The sequence below is a fragment of the Rhamphochromis longiceps genome, linkage group LG8 (genome assembly GCF_057381845.1).
Source record: "Rhamphochromis longiceps isolate RC_006_pf linkage group LG8, R_longiceps_female_GT1.1, whole genome shotgun sequence".
NCBI lineage: Eukaryota > Metazoa > Chordata > Actinopteri > Cichliformes > Cichlidae > Rhamphochromis > Rhamphochromis longiceps.
The window spans coordinates 18310159-18328752 of record NC_140564.1 but is presented as its reverse complement, the minus strand read 5'-3'; the positions used below and the strand labels follow the sequence as shown (position 1 = coordinate 18328752).

The following is an 18594-nucleotide window of genomic DNA, read 5'->3' as shown; positions in this document are numbered from 1 at the left end:
AAACAAAACCTCTGTTTTATTCTCTTGTAGAAACAAGGAAAGCTGTGCCACGTGATCCAAACTATCCACCCCTTAAAAACGTTAACATTTCACAAAAACTCCTACTCTCGGCATTTTGTTTAAGAAGATTGGCATTGCCTCATCGCTCAGGTATTATGGGCGTTACTCTCAAAGCGTTGTCGTGAAATTTACCACAGTCCTTAAAGGCAACATCAGCTCATAAAGCGAGCATCAATGTAGTACACCCGCGAAGAGGAAGAGGCGGAGGGAGAGGTGGTTTTCTAGACCCTACTGTAGCGGTTACCAGGTGCTTGTGCGACGTCGAAAGTTAGCCGTCGGTTCCTGCTTCTCAGAGATTTCTGGAATTTTGACATCCGTTAGGAGTAACAGGTATGTTTAACAAGCTTTTGACGGTGCTTTTAGTGTGTTGCAAAGAGGAGACAAACGGTCGCATCTTTGTTAGCACTGTTAACATGCACCATCAGCAGCCGTTTGTATGTCCTCAACTCCATGAAGGGCTGGGTGCTCTGCTAGCGAGCACTAGCCACGGCTAACGTTAATTTTCAAACCTGCTGCACTTGGGCAAAACACTAGCTGGCTTTAACCGTCACCACTTGCCTTACTGTGGTTATAGCTAACAGGAACATAACGCTTTCAGAAATAATTTCGATAATTATTAAAAAACGTACCATATATATATTTGTATTTTATTTTTATTTTTTTTTTTACTGTTACTGCTGTGAATTGGATTTTACTTTGTTTAAGCAGGACGTATCTTTTTTGTTATTGTTATGGTTATTGAAATGTTATACATCTTTGATAACGCATTTCTTTTCGGTTTCCGTATGCGCCAGATTGTTATCTCCACAGTTAATCGCTTTGTTGACATGTTATCTTAAACATATTTCGCATATCGGCGGCAGAGTGCACAGCTTGATGTTCCCATCCAGAGTTTGGGAATGAGCTGCTTCCATTCGTAAGTTTTCTGCCTGACATGTACACCTCTGCTTAGTCATATCTGGAAACCACAGTGGCTCAGGTGAACTTCGGGTCAATCTCAAGTGAGCTTATGATGTACAAGCGTATTAGACTGGTGATGTCGAAGTATGGGCCCTCACATTCCCTCTTTTGTGGAAGACTTTATAACAAAGTAATGCTACATATCTAGTTAGTCATGCTATATGACATCAAACAAATCTGAAAAAATAAATTTAACAGCCGCCTTAAGTGTCACGGTCTTCTGTTCAGCATGCTTTTTCTGTAACTGTGAGCATCAATGTCATGGGATTTATCACAGTTTTCAGCAGAAAGTCTGTACCAGTTTAATGTCTGTGACATAAAGCAACAGGGGGAAAAAAATCATTGGTACCCTGCATGCTTTAGCTGCATTATCTGTATTATATAGTTTACTGGACTAAACATCAAAAAGTGTATTCTGGGCAGATGTTTTAAAGGTACCATTCTTACCTACATTTTGATATCAAATGTTAACTGGCTTTATTGAATATACCACAGCTATTGTACAAAAAAGGAGCTGAATCTGAGGGGCTCAAGTGGAAGCGCAGGTTGATTTTTCGTGGATTGAGTTGTAGATCCCATCAAAGCATCGTGGAGTCTAATGAAGTCATTTAAAAAAGGATCTTGGCTTGGAATGTCAGGCTTATAAGAGACCAGTGTTTTCACAACAAGAAGCTCTTAGTTTTATGAAATAAATTTTCATTGCATTTTTTGCTATTCAAACCTGCACTGTGCATATCTGTCTGACATCACGTCTGAAAATTGTTGTTAAGCTGGATTACTTCAGTCTGTTTAACAATACCAGATTTTACATTACATTACAGACCTTTAATTTTTAATATCTGTCCAAATGAAAACATGGGCAAGTGAGAAGAGCCAGCACATAAGCTTGGCTGATGGGCCCAATGGTCGGTTGTTGATGTTCTGCAGGATATTTGTGTGCAATAACACAGAAGATACAGTGCTTCACATTTTCAGTTAAAGTGTTTTTGATTTCCTGAACAATGTGCACACATAATGATGACACTTTCAGTTCTTGTAGTCACTATACACATTCACCAAGGTTAAAGCCAACATGATTATACACTAAACACATGTACTGAAGTTAAACCCAATATGGCATGGTGTCATGTTCACCAGAGTTGTGTAATGCACAGGGTTTGTGTTTTTTTTTTTTTGGGGGGGGGGTTCTTCTTGTTACTCGTCATACAGACAGGAAATGTTAAGTCGAGATAAGCTGAGCTTGTAGAAACACCAAGAATCCAACGGCTCTTGATCTTTTCTTGAACCTCATAGCCGTTTTCTGAGCACAAGTGTGCCCCTGTGCACAAAAGTCATTCTCTCAAAGTTAATGAGCAACAACCTTTATTTTCACAACCCGAAACATACGTCTCTGGTCTGGTGCAATGGGCATTCTTATGCTTAACCAACCTTAATGCAGTTTGCTTATACTTTGTTGTGGTGTAAATTCCTCAGTGGTGTTGGTGTTTACCTTTCACCTAGTTTTCACTAGCCCTGCCTAGTTCTTCTTTTTCTGTCTGATTTCATCTGCTGGCAGTGTTTGCCAGTTTTTTCTGGTTTAGTTCATAGATAAAGCAACTTATCTTATCACAGCTCATTATACCCCTTATCTGTTACTTGTATAAATTAAACGATATCTTTAAGTTGATCAAAATGCTGTTGTTACGCTGTGTCAGCATCTGATAATAGGAATTAAAAGGATTAATACACACCTGAGTACACATTAAGCTCTCAAAAGTTTTAGTCTAGTCAGTGAGATATTGATATCAAATCTAGAGGGACCCGCATAAAAAGGCTCCCTCATGGCACGTGCCTCAGATATGACCTGAGCAGGTGTGCTGTGCCTCTGTTGTCCCTGACAAAAAGGAGCTGAAGTAAAACAGGTGCAGCTTTTTAGAGTACTGCAGATATTCTAGATATGACATAAAGCTCATCACCTCACTGGGGTCTAGTGATGGTGAGAAAATCATGTGTTTTGTATTAGAGATGCAGTAGGTGTAGCTTCCACAGGGATGCATTCCAGTGTGACAGTCACTGTACCTCAGGGCATTATCCATAACCTTTTTTGTGGAGGAAAATCAATTCCCTTTGTGAAGAGAATCAGTAATTGCTTTAGAAATATCCAATAACATCAGCAGCCGGTCAGCACCTCCCCCATCAAACATCAAATCAAGTTTCAAGCTCACTTTGCATTTGAAAGGAGTTATTTTGAACTTGTCTTTAAAAATCCTCAAATGCACATGATGGATGTGTTCAGCTTAGCATAAGTGTTCTGCTAACTCATTTTCAGTCTGATGAATCATCTTCACTTCATTCGCTACCACCTTCAGGGCCCAGCAGCTGCTGTAACCAAGTTACACATGAGAAATATCACAGTTCACGATGTGTAGAGGTTACTGCTGCAATCTGTTTTCCGTTTACTGGTTTAAGGGGGCCAGTTGATGTTAAAGAAAGCAGCAGTGGAGATGTTCCTTGTACATGTCCTGGTTGTTGTAATGTACCCCTGGATAGCTAAATCTCATAGCCAAGGACTTGTTAGCAGTTAATCTAATATTTATCTGGCAGATGCTTTAATTTGTTATTGCTACAAAGGGTAATGCCTCAATCAGGTCTTTTATGGTGATTTACATTTGCAACTCCTCACCTATGGGGTGTACTTTAAAGTAAAAGCAATAGCTTAGTAAGGTTTGTTGAGCCTGAAGCCGGAGGGTTCAGTGTCAAGGCCAGACCGCTTTGGTGATTTATGCTGAATTGCATGTGTTCAGAGTTGTGGATTAAAATGGGCTGTAAGTGGAGTGGCTGTTACATGTAGTTGTTACATATTTTCCTAACAAGTGAAGGATCAGATTGGTTGAATTCTGGGAGGAGACACAAATCCCTTTGGGGGATTGCGTCAGGGAAAGCATCCGGTGTAAAAATCTGCCAAATCAAACATGTGGAGCTGCCCACTGTGGTGACCCTAAAAGTAGCTTTTATTCACTATGAGCATAGATTCATGGAAATCCATTGAGCAGTACAGCAATGATGCTGCAGTTCAGAGCTTTGCAGAAAAATAGTAAAATAATTATGTTTGTTTGCAAATTTGCCAAACTCTTTTCTTCCAGCGTCTCTCTTTCTTAACCTCATTTGTTGCAACAATGACGCTTTTTCCTGTGATAAAATTTTAATATAATTCTTCATGACCTCTTTCACATGAGTGAAGTGGAATCAGCTTGTCAACTGTATCAACTCCAAGTATGTTTACCAAGAAAAGTTCCAATACCACAAGTTGCCATTGCATTACAGAGCATAGAGGCCATATTTCAATTTAGTGGAGCAGAAATATGAATGCATGCCAGTGTAGGTCATGACCTTTATCTTAAAAAAAGAAAGTAGTAGAATGAGTCAGAAAGTTCACACTGTTGCTTTTCATTCAGTGCCCTCTGTTCATTCATAGTTCGGACTCATTCACACATTCACATAGTCAGCAGCACACTGATTGTGACGTGAATTTCTATCAGTGCGGTCGATCACAGCATCACATAAGATTGCTAGTTTATTAGTGTTTAAAGCTTCATACATACATATTTAAACAGTGATTACTACAGTAATGAACAGATGTTTTAACTGCCAGGTTATCAGTGGCTTAATGTCCACAAAGCTCAGTTATAATCAGGCACAGTTCCTCTCTAGGTAACAGATTAATGATAAAAGCATGTTATTATTATGTCCTTGTAAAACAGATATGTGCTTTGACGTTAGTCATATAATGATTAACAGTTCCTTCAGGCTCTGCAGGAGGGGACAACGTGTCAGGTAGCAGGTTTTTAAGCCTTTCTGGAATGGAAAAGCACAGAATTTGAATTTGCCCAAAGTTAACAGAATTTCGCTGATCCTGTTTATCTGGAAAACCTGTTAGATATTTAAACAGGTTTTTGTTCTTGTGTGCCTGTTTTAAAAGTTGGCACCTGGAATGTTGCATTCTTTCACCTGATGTCTAATTTCGCCTGAGGTTGGTCATTTTCCACATGTGTTCTTGTTCTTGTGTCTAAACACTCGGTTCTCTGGCCTCTAGGGTGTCAGATGACTTTTCTAAATTGTTGGTTAAAGAAAACCTTTCCTCTCCTCTGCTCCGTCTTTATTTCAGGTTCACTGTGCACAGTGATCATGGCAGAAGCCCACCAAGCCGTCGCTTTTCAATTCACCGTTACCCCAGATGGCATTGATCTGCAGCTGTCCCATCAGGCCCTCACTGAGATCTACCTCTCTGGCATGCGTTCATGGAAGAAGCGTATCGTCAGAATTAAGGTATCTTTGTTCGTGTTTAGCGGCATGTCCCTAAAACATTGTTGGCATCATTCTTCCTCTTTTCGTATTACAGTGGTTCCTTAACTCATTACAGTAGCACGTGAATCTGAGCTGCAGTTAAATGTCAGAGTGGCTTTCACCCTGTGGTTTTGTTTTCATTTTAGTCTCATTATGTTTGTCTTTGTATAACAGTTATTTTTAGTTTTGCTTTGAGCAAGTTTTTTTTTTTCATGTGGGTTTAATTGTCAGCGATGAACACAACACATTACTGCACACGCTTCAGAAGTGAGTGTTTGACTTTCTTTATTTTGTCTTCACTTTGATCACGCTCTTTCAGAGGCGCTATGAATAATTACTGAAGTTGTTTTGATGTGGTAGCATTTTACTGTTGGACACTCACCTTTTCGAGGCTTAAATTTCCAGTTTAATTACTGGTAATATTTTTTATAAATCCAATGTGAAACCGAGCTGGATCTAATTTAGCCATTCATAGTTGAACATTTATCTAATCTGCACCTTAATTATAAGTGAATTTTTGTACAGCATGTCAGTGAAATGACTACAAAGAGAGAATAACATGTTTTTTCTCTCACTCTACCAGAACAGTGTGATAACAGGAGTGTATCCTGCTAGTCCGTCATCCTGGCTGTTTGTGGTCATCGCAATCCTGGCTACTATGTACACTCGCTCAGACCCTTCAATGGGACTCATAGCCAAGATACAGGAGCACCTGCCAGTCAGGTAACATACCTCATGACTCCTTTAACCCTCCTAAGACCCGAACTCAAACCCGAATTAATGAATGAATGTTTTCTTATTAGTTATTAAATAAACAGAATTAATACTTTAGTTTTACTGTGATTCAATAAAAATGGCAACCATCTATGACACACTTGCATAAGTTCCAAAAAGCTCTGCATATGAGTGCAAATGTAATGTTTCTCTGGTTTTTGGTCAGATTGACAAAAAAAAAACCCCACGTTTTTTGTTTGAGTTGTAATGGGTTCACTACAACTATAAGCACACTTTAAGGCAATGAGATTGTGTCTCCCTGCTAAACAGAGATCTATGTTTTTTTCTTGTCTGTTTTCAATAAACAAAAATGCTTGTAATAAAAATATAGTTGGTGGAACCTGTAGCCTGAAGCTAAATCAACATGAATTTTCTTTTTTCTTTCTAGCCCGCTTTTGTCTTAAATATTAAACGTGTCCATCTTCTTTCTTCACTGCAGCATCTGAAGCTTTCGTACTGTCTTGTACTCGAGTCTTGTTCACTCATCTTCTTTTTGTCTCATTTTATTTCACACACACATCATTTCCAGCCAGTCGATGAGTACGCAGTGCCAGGCAGTGGTGTCAGCAGTGCTCTTCAGCACCATGCTTTGGCTAATGCTCATCTTCACTATGCGCCTGTGCCTCAAGCAGCTCCTCTCCTACCACCGCTGGATGTTCGAGCAGCATGGCAAGATGTCCACCACCACCAAAATCTGGGTGGTCAGTACTTTTTCTTCAGTTTTTCCACTTCCCAGTGTGACATAACTACCTTCCACTGTCCATCTGGTTTTAGATCTCCTAAAATATCAGGTGTCCCTCTATCATACCAAGTTTATATGATATTTTTATGCATTAGAATAAAGCATTTTTATTTACAGCTTTGCTTTGAATCTAAGTTTAGAGGCCCTCATTATTTAGCATAAAAATTGAATGTTTATTTATTTTACACGGCATTTTTATCTTGTGAAATACTTGTGTAAATTACTGGATTCAAATCCAAACCAACTACTGTGAGTCATATAGGTGTGATGTGCATTCATATTTACAGTGCGTCTGTCCTTGTGTGTCTATGTCAGGCGCTGGTGCGCATCTTTTCTGGCAGAAAGCCGCTGCTCTACAGCTATCAGGGTTCGCTGCCAAATCTCCCTGTGCCCACCATCAAGGACACAGTCAAGAGGGTGAGATGTCACATGAAGCAGAGGAAATGATAACATGCTGATCACTGACCATAAAACAGATGGTTCTTTTATCACATTCATCATTTGTTTTCAGTTTTTTATTTTTGTTTTTTTTAGCTAGTTGAGAATTTAGTAAAAAAACAACAACAAGGTTTATATTAATCCACAATGAGCAAAGGAGGAATAGAAAAATAATTTTTGTATTGTATCGACAGAATTAGATATGTTTGTGCTCATATAACATTTTTTTTTTTTATCACGTTACCTGTTTCATTTAGTACTTGGAATCAGTGCGTCCGCTGATGGATGATAAAGAGTATGAACGCATGACCAAGCTGGCCGCAGAGTTTGAGAGCAGCCTTGGTAACCGCCTGCAGTGGTACCTCAAACTCAAAGCTCTCTGGGCTTCAAACTATGTAAGTGGTTGGTCACAGTGATCTGGTAAGGTGTGGCCAAAGCAAAGCCATTAAGAGAAAATTTCAAATTCCATTAACAATGTATATCTGTGGTCTGAATTATTTAGCTTGTGTGAATATGCAGTCACTTTTGCTTTCAGGTCAGTGACTGGTGGGAGGAATATGTCTACCTCCGGGGTCGAAGCCCAATCATGGTCAACAGTAACTACTATGGCATGGTAAGAAAGTGTTACTGCATTAAGTTTCTTGAAGATATTTCTGCTCTAAGAGACGATGACCCTAACTTTGGATTGAATAAAAGTTGGTATTTTGAGCAAGCCAATAGATTTTCATTTTTCTGCGCTATTAAACATATTAAAGGATAATAGCCAAGCTCCGCACTACATAAAGTTTTTGCCAAGCCAGCATCGCTTTTTTGCATTGCTCAGGAATGAAAATACAGTGATGAGCGTTTAATCTCTAAAAATGAGTAACTGAATGAATATGAAGAATCTTTGTTCAAAAGACAAGATGTTTTTTACTCAGAGTTTTTTGTTCCTAGGTCCTGTGTACAAATCATATATAAGCAAACCTTGTCTGAATAGTCAAACAGTGGTGTAGAGAGCATTTGCAAAAATGCAGACAATAAAATCACTGACTGCCAAGGCTCTCTACGTTGTAAGGTAAAGACCCAAAAATCAGACCATCCCTTATGAGCAAGTACTTGGAGACAGTGGGAGGAAAAAACTCGCTTTTAACAGGAAGAAATCTCCAGCAGAGCCAGGTTCATAGAGGGACAGCCAGAATTTTTTGCCATCACAAGTATTGCCCCCTGAAGACCATGTTGGTGTCACTGTTTTTAGAGAAATATGACGTGGGTACTTTCTCCACGTCATATTTCTCTGTGTTTTTAATTAGGGCATGGTGCCAGCAAATCAGTATTTCTAATGTAAACCTCTCCATAACCTCAAACCTGTCACCTTTTAATCCTAGATGTACTCAGGGATCATTTTGTCTGGATGATCCTTACTTTCTGTATCTGTTCATTTTCTCCGCAGGACTTCTTGTATGTGACTCCAACTCCCATCCAGGCAGCCAGGGCCGGCAACAGCATCCATTCGTTCTTCCTTTACCGCCGCAAACTCAACAAAGAAGAGCTCAAACCTGTGAGTTAAGCCACCAGTCCACCCCTGCTGCTACGTATATATGATAGCATTCATTTTTCTTATCTTCGTGCTATGGCAACAGATGGCTTGTTAACTGGATGTCTCATATTTTAATGTTATTTTTCAAACATCAGTGTATTATGTAATATGTAGAATAGAGTGGGCGCATGAGGCCATCAGTATGTGGTGTGTGTGTGTGTAGCATTAATTCTTTCATTCATCTATCCATCAGCGTTTATGTGCCTTGTATCTCCATGCATTTTATTTTTTTTTTGTAAAGACATTTCCCTTATGTTATCATACCATACTCATCTTTTACCCCTTCCTTTTGTATCCTTTTCAATCTCTCTTTTACTTGCTTGATTTTTCTTTATTTACCTCCCTGTTTCCCTCTCACTCTTAAAAAAAAATAAAAATCCCCTCCTTTTCCCTGGCCCTACGTTTCTTCCATGGCTTTCTTCTGTTCTTCTCCACGTGCCCTCGCCTTCGTCTTCTCCTCTCCGTTTCCCAGAGTCGTATACCAGGCACTGTCATTCCTCTGTGTGCTGCTCAGTGTGAGAGGATATTCAACACCACACGCATTCCTGGAGAGGAGACGGGTAAAGAGACTGAGCAGCATGCACGCGTCAACAGCATCCACAGAAATGTCTGAATGTGAAGTCTGCTCCATTTTCAGACATCATAGCGAGCATTGCTAACACACCTCCCCTTCAGCAATGATGAGGCATACTGAAGGTGTCTGAAGCCTCTGGAGTTTAAGCATGGGATAGAAAATTGTGTCAGTGTGTGTTTGTATGTTTGTGTGGTTCAAGTAAGGCGTCTCTGATTCACTGAGTCACAATGTCTCTGCTGAACAGCTCATCCTGTCATCTCTCATCAATCTCCTCTCGCCTGCTGGTTTCATCTCAGGTCTGTCTGGGTTTCTGGAGAGACGCCGTCTTAAACTAATGCCTTTTTCCCCCTTCCTGCCCACACATTTTGTTTTCTCATTTTTTTTCCTTCTTCTCTTCCCAACACTTCCTTTCTATCAACCTTTGTTTCCTCTTCCTCCTTCTTCCCTATACTGTTCCTGGTCTGGTGCATACTTCTCTTATTCTACTCAGTGGTTGCTGAGGTCTGCAGTTCCTTGCTGTTCCTATCAGTTTGAGCGGATGTTTGACACTTGTCGAATCCCTGGAATACTAACAGGTAGTATTTATATTCTTACTCAACTGGCCCCAAATTTTTTTAGATCTCTAAATGCCCCCCAAAAAAGTAAAAAGGAAAAAAAAACTATTTAAAATTGACTAGAATTCTTGTTTCATATGCAATAGTTTGTGTTTGGGCATCATGATATATGACGATCACTCTGTCAGTCATTTCAAGTTACAGATCATAGTGTAAAGAAACCCAAATTTCATTCCTGCTTTTATTATTGCAATTGCACTCAAGCATGCAGGCTCAAATTTGACTACGTTTTTTGCAGTTGTTCTCAGTCACAGCCTGGCTCAGGTTAGGTCATTGTAAACCTAATTAGTGAAGTTGTGCTTTGCCCTACACTTGGCATGAATTCAGTGAAGCCAGGTGTTCCAGTCATGTATGATAATGATGGTTTAGCTTTGCAGTCTTTTTACAACATCTTTTTAGATGCTCATGGCAACATCCTGATCATCTCACACCATGTGCATTCAGTTTGCATTGGACAAGACCTGAAATATTTAGAATGGTGTGCTGGGTTGTTGTGAATTCATCTATGTTACAGTGTTACTGGGGATTTTAGCTACACTGAGACCCTACGCCATAAACTTGATGTGTACCTCAACAAAGGTGTAACTATATATCACATTGACACAGGCAGCAACTATTGTTATTGGCCTGTTGAATGCTCCTGTGCATTTGTGGTGACTTTTTCACTGCAGTTTTCAAATTTATCAGTGAGAGAATAATCATCACCATCTCATTATAAGGACTCAGACTCCCTGGAGGAGATTGTTTAAACTATTGCAATGGAGGTGTAAAAAGAAGTAGAAAATATGAGGAGCAAATATGTTTTCCCACAGAAATAAGTGACGACAACAAAGAGAGAGGACCCACGAGGGGAAAAAAGCCCAGCATTTTTTTTTGTTGCTGTTGGCTGGTACCGCATATAAAACACGGGACTACATGGTAATTAACACATAATGCACCAGCACAAGCATAATAAACCAAAATCTGATCAGGCCTTTAGACTACTTTGGAAAAAAAGAAAGGTTTAGAAAATGCATTTATTTTAGGGACACAAGACACCTTAACCTGTAAGTTAAGTCTATCATCTTATGTATGTATTTCCCTGACATTGTGGGGTTTTTTACAGCACCTTCCCACCATCAACATTTTCACATCCCACCTCATTATCTTCACTAAATTCATCACTGTTTTACACCACAGTATGTCCACTTTGTCTTTTACCATCTTCTTTCTTCTTTTCTATCCAAAGATACCGTCCAGCATTGGCAGGACAGTGACTACATTGTGGTTTACCACAGAGGGCGCTACTTTCGTCTCAGGGTGTACCAGGCAGGCAGACTTCTGTCTCCGAGGGAGATTGAATTCCAGATTCAGAGGATCCTAGATGACCCTTCACCTCCTTCCAAAGGGGAGGCCAAACTTGGGGCCTTGACTGCTGGAGACAGGTCAGTTTGATTGTTTACATTACCTGCAACATACACCACACTGTAATTCTAATGTAAATGTCTATAATCACTAGAGTTCCCTGGGCTAAGGCCAGGACCAAGTATTTCAGCAGCGGGATCAATAAACGCTCTTTGGATTGCATCGAGAAGGCCGCGTTCTTTGTGACACTAGATGACGAAGAGCAGGGCATGATGGGAGATGACCCAGCAGCCAGTTTAGACCGCTACGCCAAATCTCTGTTGCACGGGAAATGTTATGACAGGTACTTTTACACTAAAATATTCACTGTGTTATGAATTTGTCATCAAGTTATTGTTGCTCTGCTGTTGACTTGGTGGAGATTTTCCTGTAGTGATCTGTTATTATTGGTTGCCATGCAGGTGGTTTGACAAGTCCTTCACAGTTGTTTACTACAAGAACGGGAAAAATGGCATCAATGCAGAGCACTCCTGGGCTGATGCGCCGGTGCTGGCACACGTGTGGGAGGTAAGGAATACAAAAGAAAACTTGGAATGTTGTTATGTTGCTCTGAGTAGCTATAATTTTAGATGCGTTTGTGTGTTTCCAGTACACTCTGGCCACTGACAGCTTCCAGCTCGGTTACAACGCAGAAGGTCACTGTAAAGGAGACGTGGATCCATCCCTGCCCCGACCAGTGAAGCTCAGCTGGGAAATCCCTCCAGAAGTTAGTTCTGTGTTGAAATTTTTCCATTAAACATTTTCCTAAATGAAGCAAGCTATTGTCATAAAGACGGAAACAAGAAAGTACAAGAAATTCAGGGATAACATTATGATCACTGACAGGTGGAGTGAATAACACTGATTATCTCTTCATCATGACTCATGGCAATGAGAATGTGAACATTTTATCCTGTAAGATGATTTGTTAGAAGTACAAAAATGGGCAAGCATAAGGATTTCAGAGAGTTTGATAAGGGCCAAAATGTGCTAGCTAAGCGACTGGGTCAGAGCATCTCCAAAACTGCAGCTCTTATGGGGTTATAGATCATGCAGAGGTTATACATATCTCAGTTTTGACTGATGTTGTTTTTCACTGTGTGTGTGTGACAGTGTGAAGAGCAGATCGCTCAGTCTCTGGCTCTGGCCCAGGCGCTGGCTGATGATGTGGACTTCCATGTTTTCTCCTTCCAAGAATTTGGCAAAGGAAAAGTCAAGAAGTGTCGAGTCAGTCCAGACGGCTTCATTCAGATGGCTCTTCAATTGGCCTACTTCAGGGTGAGTGTTCCACTGAAGTCGAATGGCAGTGTTACCATCTGATACCTTACCTAAACATGTAAAACAATGATGAGCTTTAACATAAAGAGAACACATGCAGGTTTAAACGTTTGAGGTCAGACTGACATCTGTTCAAAAGTTTAACCTGTTTAAACAAAGCAGAGTTACATAACTCTGATGGTCCGCATCCACTCTTTAACTTGAGATGTTTAAAATTGAATCTAATATGTAATACATAATTAAAGGTTCCATGCACTGAAAATGAACTTTTATGAAGTTGTGATTTCAGTTTGAGGCAATGATTTAATTTAATGACCCCAAAACAGACAAAGTGAGTTTGAACCAAACACCCAAAAAGGCTGAAACTTTCTTTGGAGACATGTGAGACTAGTGTTAATCAGTCTTCAAATGTCTGGTAGGATACGAGATTGACAACTTTATTTATTTTTATAGCACATTTCATTACATTAGAGCTCAAACACAGAAAGTGAACACATGGCATTTGAAACAATTGTACACTTTAATCAGTTGTTTGTTTTTTTGCTGTTGTTGTTGTTTTGCGTGGTTGCAGGAACGGGGGACTTTCTGTTTGACATATGAAGCCTCCATGACCCGTCTGTTCAGGGAGGGCAGGACTGAGACTGTTCGCTCCTGCACCAACGAGTCTAGCGCCTTCATCCGAGCGCTGGAGGGCGGAGAGGTGAGAGCATGAAAACCCTCTCCTGATTTGTTTTATAAAACCTAAACACAACACAGCCATGTCACTTCACCACGTCGTTCTCCACCAGGCAGCAGACGTGTGCAAACATTTGTTCCGAGTTGCCACAGAAAAGCACCAGCTACTTTACCGCTTGGCTATGACTGGAGCCGGCATTGACAGACATCTGTTCTGCCTCTACGTGGTGTCCAAATACCTCGGAGTGGAGTCTCCTTTCCTCAAAGAGGTTTGTTTCCATGTCGTGTTTTTGTCTAGTAGCGCTTACACTGAGTTGATGTTAGCAAACTGATGTGGTGGCTTGTGTGTGTTTCAGGTTCTGTCTGAGCCATGGAGGCTGTCCACAAGTCAGACTCCCATCCAGCAGGTGGAGCTGTTTGACATAGATAACCACCCGGAGTACATCTCCTGTGGAGGAGGCTTTGGACCGGTCAGTACCACCTCCGGTGTTTCACAGACTTTAAATAATTGTTCTACAATTATTTATTTTATTCTATATAGTTCCTGCTGGATTAGTGGACAGATTACATGAATACAGATTCAAGGGACTGGTGATGATTCAAGTGTTTTTGTGCCTTTCAGGTGGCCGATGATGGATATGGGGTGTCCTACTGCGTTTTGGGAGAGAACATGATTAACTTCCACATCTCGTGCAAACACTCATGTCCAGACACTGTGAGTTTAATGCTTTTGGTCAATTTGTAGTCAAATGTCTGTGTATTTTAGTACTTCATATGTAAATCTAGAATTGTGTTATGCTCCCTTATGCCTGTAGTTATTTACAGAAAGACATGGTTGTTCACTGCACAAGTAAACCTTTAAAATTCTTATATTTTGTCATGCAATGACTATTCTTACTATTATTCAGATTTTTTAAAAAGGCATAATATGACATTAATCTTTTATTGGCTCAATTTTGTTTCGTTTGCTTGTTTGTTTTTTAACGCTATGCTAATGCTTTTTCTCCTTCCTTCTCCTTATTCTGTGCTCTTCGTCTCTCCTTGAAGGACGCTCATAAGTTTGGTGATCAGATCAGACAAGCCCTCCGTGATCTGCTAAAGCTGCTGAGCCCAAGCCAAACAGAGGCCAGCAAAACGGAAGAGAGCCAACCTAAGGTCAAGAAAGAGCAGTAGATATTCAAATCAGAAGACGTGATGCTGAAGGGAACATGTGCAGGCATTACAATATGAAGTGAAGAAAGGCGGGTTTTTATTCTTAATTTAGTCTGAGGCATTTATAGCCAGGTAGATGATATTCGTGAGACAGCTCCACTGGAAAATGATAACAACGGAGGTGATGTTTTTACTGATATGCATATGTTTGTGCGTTTATATTAGCTGTGCGATGGGTGCATGGAGCGAGAAAGGGTCCGCAGAGTTTGGTTTTAACAGTGAAACAACTTGAAATGTGCACGTGTAAATGAAAAGTACAGTGGGGCCAGTACACATCTCAGTGTTAGGATGGAAGATCCTAACTTCACCTTATTGCAGGGAGTAAATGAATGCAAATTTCTGCAGTGTGTTTTCGACACAAGTAAAGATAAAACTCCTCTGTTGTTGGATCTGTTTGGGGAAACGCTGTGGGATGTTAGTGTGAATTTTGGAGTATTGCCATGGGGAGAAAACATGATGGACTGTTGAGGTGACTTCATTTTCTACCATCTGAATGCAAAACTGCTGTAACGATGACACCAGGTATTTTAGAATCATGGAAGTCTGTGACTTCTCAGTGTTTACTCGATGTGTATAAATTGCTTTTTACATACACAACTGTAATGCTGTACTTAAAGCACCAGGCTGGTTATACATGTAGTGAAGATACATGGCTATTTTAAATTAATTAAATATATCCAGTGCCATATTTTTATTTTTATTTTCTTGGAGGCTTAGTTTGTATTCACTAAGTTTAACTTACAAAGTTAGCAGACATACAATCTAGTTATTCAACTGCTATAAATGTATTTTATATTTTTACTTTATTGTTACCACTGTTTAAAAGCACCATAACAATGCAAGTTGTATTTATGAACATGATGTGCAATTATTCAGTCCCACGCAGCGCTGCAGGTCAGACCTGGATTAGATGTAAAGTGTACCTGTGACACAGATTGATGTTTTTCTCCACTTACTGCTGCCTTCTTTGGTTTTTACTCCAGATCAGCTTCTCTTATTATGTTGTTCTCATGAGCCTTTTTAATGCAATATTAGGAGGGGAAATAAAGATATTCTTAAAGAAAAAACTAGTGGGGTTTTTGTTTGGTGTTTGTTTTTGTTGCTTTGAAACATCTCTCCCCCAGTTTAGCAGATTGCTCATGAAGAAACCTGTTGGGTGTCTGTATATTTCTGTGCAACGCTCAAACCTACCTGGCCCTATGTGAAAAGTAATCGCCGTATTTGTTTAATCATGAATTAACTTTGACCACATTTTATTTAGAAAACTGAGTTTAATTTCATTTACCACAAACAGATTTGAGTAGTGCCAGACCTGCTGAATCAAGAAATCACTGACAAAGTGAAGCAGGCTAAATGATCTCAATAAGCAAACATTGACATAGAGAACCACCCACAAACATTTTGCAGCAGGATAACATCCGAAACACACCAGCATGTCCATTTTTTCATGGTCTAGTCAAAGTCCAGACTTAAATCTGATTGAGATGCTTTGGCATGACCCTAAATGGGCCGTTCATACTTGAGAACCCTCCACTATGACTCCTTGACTTTTAGGAGAGCTTTAAAAAGTTGAGTAAAGAACTGACCTCCTTTAAAAAAGCCTCACTCACAGCCAAGTCACTCAAGTCCAAGGATGACATTTTTTATGTTTATCATTGGCTTCACATTTCTGTTCGCAGTTACTGATGCTTTTCTGCTTGATGTTGTGCTGCTTCTTTTTTTTGTTGTTGTTGCAGAAGCTACACATAGAATCAAGTAAGCATGTGGTTTTTCTTATAAGTCTTCAAGTCATCTTTAGGACATTTTAAAATAACGAACACGCAGTAACTAACAAAGAAATGATGTATTTATCAATAGCTCTTTGCAAAGAATAGAAATGTACCCTCAATATGCTTACCATTGTAACAGACAAATGGTTTAAGGTAAGTACAACCTCTGTCCCAAAGTGCTTTGAGAGGAGGACTGCACAATGAACAGACTCCATCATTATTTGGTTGATCAGTGGCCCAGTATCTGAAGGAGCTGTTGCTCTGGTCTGACCATTTCCACTCATCTCTGAACAAACCGATCCAGACTGAGGACAGCGAGCCATTGTTATTGTCACTGATTATTTGCTGCAATGCCAGAGTTTCAGTGTCTCCCCTTGCACTGGCCAAGTCTTTATTCATCACTCGACAATCTTGTTGGGCGTCAGTCCAGCTTTTCTCTTGAAAAACAACATACAACCCAACGGAGCCAACGTCTGTGAATAATTTTTACACAGAAAAATTCGATTACATGTCCAAGTCCTAGAAAACAACATATCACTGCTGGCTTTCATGCTGTTGGGTAACAATAAAGATGAATTTGAAAATATTGAACTACTTGAACTTGAGTGACACAACTTTTTGAAACTACGACAATGAAATAATGTTTGAGATCAACGTTGCTTTTTAAAATTTTGTGCTGTCTACTTAAACACTGACACTGATTATTCGAAGCACTATCTGAAGAGGTCAGAGGTCCAAAAAAGTGATATTTAGAATGTTGTCAATCCAATAATAACTGCAAGAAACACAGTCTTAAATACCTCTATGTAGCATTATTATCACTGTGATCTTCAGAATCTATTGACTTTAAATGAGAGGTCAAATGGGAAATAATATTTTTAATCTTTTCATGTGTTAAGAACACACACCACACTTGTAAGAATTATTGTTTGTAAATTATAAGGCTTTTTGTTAATTTCCAACCAATAAATCATTATATTGACCATGAAGGCCTTGGCAGATTTAATTCTGAAGTCTAAATTTACACGTTCTGAATGTCTTTTGACAATTTATTAGTGTGAGCTAACACCAAGCTGCACCCAGATCACATTGCAATTGTTTTTTCTTACCTGATGGCCACATCTTTCATAGCAAAAGATACAGTGCGCTTCTGCAGGTTGCTGCTTTTTGTCCTTCTGCCTTTCTGAAAGTCTATTTTTTTGTCCATTTCATAGTGTGTTGGTGTTTTTACTGATGGCCTATGGAATACATATTTGCATTTTTATAAACAAATTTAGCTGTGAGGAGCTGAGCAGGATGTTGTAAAGATCTAAATTGATAGATGCTATCACAGGTGCCAAAAACTTGATGTAACCAACACACTGTATTTCCATTGGGGGTTGAAATGATCTTGTTTTATTACCTCTCCTCTATCTGTCTGTGTTCCTGCCACTTGTCTTTCTGTCTCTTATTTCAGCAGTGAGGTCACTCACTGTCATCATAAACCTTAAAATGGGACTGACTGTAATGAGAGTATTCTTGATTGTTATTGCTTATTTTATTTTTTTTAAAAATTGTTATTTTATTTACTTATTAAATTTTTAACAGCGTGACAGTTTTCTTTTATTCTATGTGGGAGCAGCTGACGACCATGAAAACGCATTTCTTTGGGATTAAAAAAGTTTCATGATATGAAATGAGAGGTGTTTCTTTCTGGTTTCCTCCAGAGACGCTGATGTTTTAGTTTCTTCAGTCAGACTCCCTCAAATATTTCTTATAGATCCTCTCTTATAACACTGTCGCCATTTTCACTATTTTATCTTGAGTTACACATATTTTCTTATATAAAGAAAAGTGGCCAAAGCAGTATTCAGATTGCTGTATTTATGAAAATTATGTGAAATGATCCAGTGCTAGGCAGTGCTGGGATTAGATATTAATGTGTGATAATAGTAACACTTTTTTTCTCCACGTCTTACTGCTTTCTTTTGTTTTTACTCCAGAGCAGCTTCTCTTATTATTTTGTTATAGCTGATGCAATATTATGAAGGGAAAAAAAATATTTTTAATCATCATAGTATAATGATCGTAGCTTATGTATTTATGTTCCCTATTTGATCCCGGACCAATCTTGATGAAATTTTGAATAAACATTGTCTAGCGTGCTGTCAGTGCCAACATCTATATGGCATATGCAAATATTTTATACAAATCCCAAAGACAAACAAAGTAAT

General features: G+C 39.3%; 1 protein-coding gene across 1 annotated transcript; it reads left to right on the top strand.

The window, feature by feature from the left end:
• The first annotated feature begins 232 nt into the window (after positions 1–232).
• LOC146663464 (carnitine O-palmitoyltransferase 1, liver isoform) lies at positions 233–15555 on the top strand. Its single transcript, XM_085416267.1, has 19 exons — positions 233–390; positions 5165–5325; positions 5927–6066; positions 6647–6818; positions 7175–7276; positions 7555–7692; positions 7833–7910; positions 8730–8837; positions 9349–9436; positions 11293–11488; positions 11563–11751; positions 11870–11975; positions 12058–12174; positions 12561–12725; positions 13297–13425; positions 13514–13669; positions 13757–13870; positions 14023–14115; positions 14448–15555. Exons 2-19 carry the CDS (start codon positions 5185–5187, stop codon positions 14571–14573), a joined length of 2358 nt encoding a protein of 785 aa, XP_085272393.1. The 5' UTR covers positions 233–390; positions 5165–5184; the 3' UTR covers positions 14574–15555.
• Positions 15556–18594: the final 3039 nt, after the last annotated feature.